We start from the raw sequence: 7,223 nt of genomic DNA on the forward strand, positions 1-7,223 counted from the left end.
AAGAATCTATCATGGCTCTCACTGAAAAACAGCATAAATTCTGCAAATAATAAAAAATAATTTAAAAGCAAAGTGGAAGACCATGTGAGACATTTCTCCAAATGAACTAAAACCTTTGTGCGTTTAAATTTAAGTACGGCATACAGAACACATTTGTATGCTCCCAAAATAAAAACACACATCATTCTGGTCATTTTAGCTTTTAATATGCAGGGAAATTTTCAGGGAGAATCACTGGAATAGGCAATGTGTTAACACTATAGAAACAGCACAAAAGATGAGCTCCAGTACTGATTCTAAGTAGTTTGCGCTGGCTTTTTTATGTCTTACTATATATTATTACGGTAAGTGTATATTACAAACACAGCATAAGCCATGTAGCTCTAGGACCTTCCAGAGCTTTAACTATACTGTATTCAAAAACAGTACCCTTCTCTCATACACTTTGAGGACCAGGTTTATTTTTTGAAGGCTCCAATTCTACGAACCGAAATCAGATTATGTTCTCTGCAGCCAAAGATGGAGAAGCTCTATATACAGTCAGCAAAAACAAGTCCTGGAGCTGATTGTGGCTCTAATCATCAGCTCCTTATAGCAAAACTCAAGCTTAAACTGAAGAAAGTAGGAAAAACCACTGGGCTAGTGTGAGGGTTCGTCCTTAAAGTCTATTTTTTTCTTCAATAAAATCAGGAGACTTTTAAAACTTTGAAACAGGGGAAAGGTTTATTGGAGTGTTCAATAAAAATCCAGTGTCTATGCAATTGCCCCATAACTTTTCTCCTGTTGCCAACGGGTCTGGCAGGGGTTTCCAGTCATCAGTTAAGAACGGGTTAGTCTCTGAGGTGTTCCATGGACCGGGGCAATCCACTCCGGCTCTGTTCGTCAGAATCTCTCTGGCCTCTCCCTCCAGTAAGGGAATGGCCTCATCCTCAGTGGGGTTGGCCCAACCTGCATCTGTGGTAAAGGTAAAGGTCACCCAGGGTCCTCCCTGTAATCTCTCATCCTCATCTCTTCCACCCTCTATGCCAATTGTTCTCTCTTTTCCCTTTCTACCTTTTCCTCTCTCAGTTTCCTCCGCCACTCAAGCCTCAGCTTAGCCCTAATAGGAGGGTCTAGGAGGGATTTTCCTCCTTCGACAATAGTCTGCATCCTCCTTGGGTACTTTCAATTGCTTGCAAACTCCAGTCCAAGGATCTTGCAACCAGACCCATTCCCTGCCTGGGGGTAACTGATTGTCTCTCCCTTTTCTCTCTGCTGTCCCCACCTCTATGGTGACTTAACGACTAAACAACAACAAAAGCCTAACTAAACTACTCCTGAGTAAACATGCATAAGGGTACATAAATTATTTTCTTATCAATAATCACTTTAAGAGTAAGGAAATTTTGGTGCTCCAGCTACAACTCCCTATATTCCTGTACAATGTGGTCATGCCTATGCTTAGTGGGGATGAAGGCCAACAGTTCTCATGTGTTTAAAATAATTGAGAAAAGGCAGAAAAAATAATCCTCTCTTGAAAAATCAGGAAAATGCAGCATGGTCCTGGAAACACTACAAATGAAAGATTTTTAATTGACCATTAACAAAAACACAAAAAACAAGCTCTCAGTGATAAATTATCTCCTTCAAGGCTACGGACCAAGAAGGGCTGATCAGTGCATCAACAGAAGACCAACAGCAGTTTGCAGACATCATAGCCTCTTGATATCAAATAAGTGGCATTGCATGCTAAAGACAGCAACCAGCAGATAAAAACTATTTGGCTGTTCCTGGTGGTTTAACTAAATTCCTAACCCCAACTCTGTTAGAGGCACACCATGTTAACTGGGCAGCCTTCCCTCCCCCAGCAAAAGAGAAGCTCTGAGTTTCAAAAAGGCATAAAAGGAGAAGCCCCCTCCCCCATTGCCTGTGACTGTCCTCCTTTAAGAGATGGCCCATACATTTCCAATTTGCTAGCTGAAGAGCTTGAAACCAACATGTATGCCAGAAGTGCCTCCTTCTAAGAAACCTGCCTGGCTTCTACCTTCTGCACCACCAGCCAGGAAGCGTGGGACATTAAAAGCAGTATGTAAGTTTGGAATTGCCCACAAGAACTTGGGGCACAGCCTTGAAGAAGATTGTTTATAATCGAATGCTCCCTGTTTGTTTTTTGTTTTATATTCGTAATGGTCGATTAAAGGTACCACCTGCTCCTGCAAGCCCCTCTTGGCATCTATGATACGTTTCTATCATATCTACTATTGTGGGCAAGAATCCTGTAGAAGGAATGGAGTAGCCTTCATAGTCAACAAAAGAGTGGGAAAAGTTGTAATGGGATACAATCTCAAAAATGATAGAATGATGTCAATACGAATCCAAGGCAGACCTTTCAACATCACAATAATCCAAGCTTATGCACCGACCAGCATTGCTGAGGAGACTGAAATTGAACAGTTTTATGAAGATTTACAACACCTTCTAGAACTGATACCAAACAAAGATGTTCTTCTCATTCTAGGGGACTGGAAAGCTAAAGCAGGGAGCCAAGAGATAAAAGGAACAACAGGGAAGTTTGGCCTTGGAGTTCAGAACGAAGCAGGGCAAAGGCTAATAGAGTTTTGTCAAGAGAACAAGCTGGTCATCACAAACACTCTTTTCCAACAACACAAGAGGCGACTCTATACATGGAAATCACCAGATGGGCAATGTTGAAATCAGATTGATTATATTCTCTGCAGCCAAAGATGGAGAAGCTCTGTACAGTCAGCAAAAACAAGACCTGGAGCTGATTGTGGCTCTGATCATCAGCTTCTCATAGTAAAATTCAAGCTTAAACTGAAGAGAGTAGGAAAAACCACTGGGCTCCTCAGGTATAATCTAAATTGGAGATATTAGAGGAACATTTTGTGCAAAGATGAACATGATAAAGGACTAAAATGGGAGAGACCTAACAGAAGCAGAAGACATCAAGAAGAGGTGGCAAGAATACACAGAGGAATTATATCAGAAAGATTTGGATATCCCGGACAACCCAGACAATGTAGTTGCTGACCTTGAGCCAGACATCCCGGAGAGTGAAGTCAAGTGGGCCTTAGAAAGCCTGGCTAACAACAAGGCCAGTGGAGGTGATGGCATTGCAGTTGAACTATTGAAAATCTTAAAAGATGATGCTGTTAAAGTGCTACATTCAATATGCCAGCAAGTTTGGAAAACTCAACAGTGGCCAGAAGACTGGAAAAGATCAGTCTACATCCCAACCCCCAAGAATGCTCCAACTACCGTACAATTGCACCCATTTCTCACGCTAGCAAGGTTTTGCTCAAAATCCTCCAAGGTAGGCTTCAGCAGTATGTGGACCGAGAACTCCCAGAAGTACAAGCTGGATTCCGAAGGGGCAGAGGAACTAGAGACCAAATTGCAAACATGCGCTGGATTATAGAGAAAGCCAGAGAGTTCCAGAAAAACATCTACTTCTGCTTCATTGACTATGCAAAAGCCTTTGACTATGTGGACCACAGCAAACTATGGCAAGTCCTTAAAGAAATGGGAGTGCCTGACCACTTTATCTATCTCCTGAGAAGCCTATATGTGGGACAGGAAGCAACAGTTAGAACTGGATATGGAACAACTGATTGGTTCAAAATTGGGAAAGGAGTACGACAAAGCTGCATATTGTCTCCCTGCTTATTTAACTTATATGCAGAATACATCATGCGGAAGGCTGGACTGGAGGAATCCCAAGACGGAATTAAGATTGCCAGAAGAAATATCAACAACCTCAGATATGCAGATGATACCACTCTGATGGCAGAAAGTGAGGAGGAATTAAAGAACCTTGTAATGATGGTGAAAGAGGAGAGTGCAAAAAATGGCCTGAAACTCAACATAAAAAAAAAAAACTAAGATCATGGCTACTGGTCCCATCACCTCCTGGAAAACTGAAGGGGAAGATATGGAGGAAGTGACAGATTTTACTCTCTTGGGCTCCATGATCACTGCAGATGGAGACAGCAGCCCCGAAATTAAAAGACGCCTGCTTCTTGGGAGGAAAGCGATGACAAATCTTGACAGCATCTTGAAAAGCAGAGACATCACCTTGCCAACAAAAGTCCGAATAGTCAAAGCTAGGGTTTTTCCTGTCGTGATGTATGGATGTGAGAGCTGGACCATAAAGAAAGCAGACCGCCGAAGAATTGATGCCTTTGAATTGTGGTGCTGGAGGAGGCTCTTGAGAATCCCCTGGACTGCAAGAACAAACCTATCCATTTTGAAGGAAATCAACCCTGAGTGCTCACTGGAAGGACAGATCCTGAAGCTGAGGCTCCAGTACTTTGGCCATCTCATGAGAAGACTCCCTGGAAAAGACCCTGATGTTGGGAAAGTGTGAAGGCAAGAGGAGAAGGGGATGACAGAGGATGAGATGGCTGGACAGTGTCTGCGAAGCAACCAACATGAAATCGACACAACTACGGGAAGCAGTGGAAGATAGGAGGGCACAACTACGGGAAGCAGTGGAAGATAGGAGGGCCTGGCGTGCTCTGGTCCATGGGGTCATGACTAAACGAAACGAAACGCGCCTCAGTGGACGGGCCAAGCTCCCCTTGTGAGGCAAGTCCGCGACGAACTAGTCATTTGCTGCAGCACCAGATGGTATTTCCATTGAATAGCCCCAATGAGGGGCTAACACAAGACTCCGCGGGCACCATCCGCTCGCTATAAGGCAGCCGACGATTAGCTACAGGGCGGGCAACAACACCACCACGACCTCGCCCGGCGTTTCCAAGAAGCCTCGTTATCGCCTCCGACCCTTCTCTGCCATTCCCGCCGAGGAAAGCAGGTCCGCAAGAGAAAGGGCGCGCGCTTCCAACGGAGAACGCTCATTGGTTAAGACCTTCGATCACTGACGTAGGGTTTGTCTGTTCGACTTTCCCTGTTACGTACCTGCCTCTTCCGCGCACAGCAACTTAAAGCTGAATGTGAAGGGGCCGTTTAAACGTCAGTTACGGACTCCTCCGCCTCTTACTTTGTCGAACTCGTCCCCGTTCGGCGGGTGACGAATGCGATTGGTTGTGACGCCTATCATTCAGCAAAGTGACTCAAAATCCAACGGCGTGTCCCCGTTGGCTAGTTTGGCGCTGAAGCAAAGCGGGCGGGTTTCGCGCGACCAATGGTGGGCGGGCCGTTTAGCGTTTCTTTGTGTGTGGGCACCAGTTGCCGGCCGCGAGCGCGCCTGAGGACGAGTGGGAGCCGCCATTTTATGCACTTCCTCTCCCCACCCCCCTTTCCCCGTTCTTTGCCGGTGAAGGTAGGCTGGCGAGCTACTCCCCCAACGAACCCCAGCCTCTAATCGCCTGCCGGTTTCGCCAGACTACAGCTGCCCCCTACCGGCGGCAGCGGCGGCAAGGAGACGGCTGCTGGCCGCCGCGCCTCCGGCATGGATAACTCCCAGCTATGTAAGCTGTTCATCGGGGGCCTGAACGTCCAGACGACGGAGGCAGGGCTGCGAGAGTACTTCGAGGCCTACGGGACCCTGACCGACTGCGTGGTGGTGCTCAACCCGCAGACCAAGCGCTCCCGATGCTTCGGCTTCGTCACTTATTCGGTCGTGGAGGAGGCCGACGCCGCCATGGCCGCCTCGCCGCACGCCGTGGACGGCAACGCGGTGGAGTTGAAGCGGGCCGTCTCCCGCGAGGACTCAGCCCGGCCTGGCGCTCACGCCAAGGTGAAGAAGCTCTTCGTCGGAGGCCTGAAGGGGGACTTGGGCGAGAACGACCTCATAGAGCACTTCAGCCAGTTCGGCCCGGTGGAGAAGGCCGAGATCATCTCCAACAAGCAGAGCGGCAAGAAGCGGGGCTTTGGCTTCGTCTACTTCCAGAACCACGACGCCGCTGACAAGGCCGCCGTCGTCAAGTTTCACCCGATCCAGGGACACCGCGTGGAGGTCAAGAAGGCCGTGCCCAAGGAAGACATCCAGGGCGGCGGCGGCGGCGGCGGCCGGTCAGGTTGGGGCGGACGGGGAAGAGGAAGGGGAGGCGGTGGAGGAGTCGGCAACCGGGACCACAACGGGCTGTCCAAAGGAGAAGGAGGCGGTTATAACAGTTATGGAGGCTACGGCGGCGGCGGCTATGGCTCCTACGGAGGCGGCGGCTCGTACGGTGGCGGTGCCAGCGGTGGCGACTATGGCAACGGGTACGGAGGCTTCGGCAGCTACAGCCAGCATCAGTCATCTTACGGGCCCATGAAGAGTGGCGGCGGCGGCGGCCCCGGCGGCGGCTGGGGCCCCCGCAGTAACAGTGGACCCTACCGAGGAGGTTATGGCGGGGGAGGGTACGGAGGCGGCTCTTTCTAATGAGAATCCCCGCCATGGCTCCGGGGATGTCGGTTTTGTCTGCATGGAGTATGCCCGCCGTTTATACCGGGCAGGTTTTCAATAAGTTTCCCTCCTCTTCGCTTACGGGCACCTCCATAGAAAAGGCTCCCACGATGCAAAGCAGCTTTCGGATCCCCTTGCTTGGGGTCGGCCAGCTGCCTGTGTTGCGTATTTCCGAAGATGAACTGGGCCTTTCACACAACTGTTTTGTGTTAGTCATTGATGGACTCTATTTTTTTATTGCTTGGACATTAGTAGTTTTTATACTAGGAACAAGATACTGTTTTAATTTTCGTTTATTTGGGTTTGGGAGGGAAAGTTGTGCTGATTCTGGAGTAAACCTGGGGAGGGAAAGGGGAATTAACTTTGTACGGACTTGGATATCTACACATTTTTTTCTACAAAATTACTCTGGTTCCATGACTGTAAAAGGAGGGGGGGACGTTTTTACACTTTTATTTTTTAAATAAATCATTGTGTTCATTGATATTCACATGTCTTTTTTTCCTAGGATTCATTCCACACAGTTCAGACAAAAGCTTTTAGGTTTAAACCAGCTTATTTCTACTCAGATTTCGACATGTGGTTAGAATAAAATACTTCATTTCTAGTAAGAGTTTGACTTTCTTGCTGTCCTACTGTACTGGATTTCTTACTTCTTAACAATTGTAGGGCAGTTTTTTGAATGTCTGTTGATGGAGGGTTAAAATACTTTATTGTCCATCCACAGTGTATCATACTTGGCAGTTGTCTTGCTGACAGCTTGTCTGTTTAAGTATAGGGAGTAATCACCCATGAACATATGTGCTAACAAATGTATAGCATGCATTTTTATATTTTTGACTGTTCAAAATTTCACATTGCTCAGTTTCAC

At 47.4% G+C, this 7,223-nt stretch overlaps 1 protein-coding gene across 1 annotated transcript; it reads left to right on the forward strand.

Annotated features, from left to right (window-relative positions):
- Nucleotides 1-5,195: 5,195 nt before the first annotated feature.
- Nucleotides 5,196-6,838, forward strand: HNRNPA0 (heterogeneous nuclear ribonucleoprotein A0). Its single transcript, XM_020782684.3, has one exon. The coding sequence runs from the start codon at nucleotides 5,414-5,416 to the stop codon at nucleotides 6,326-6,328; it is 915 nt and encodes a 304-aa protein (XP_020638343.2). The 5' UTR covers nucleotides 5,196-5,413; the 3' UTR covers nucleotides 6,329-6,838.
- Nucleotides 6,839-7,223: the final 385 nt, after the last annotated feature.

Source organism: Pogona vitticeps, chromosome 2 (genome assembly GCF_051106095.1).
Source record: "Pogona vitticeps strain Pit_001003342236 chromosome 2, PviZW2.1, whole genome shotgun sequence".
NCBI classification, from domain to species: domain Eukaryota; kingdom Metazoa; phylum Chordata; class Lepidosauria; order Squamata; family Agamidae; genus Pogona; species Pogona vitticeps.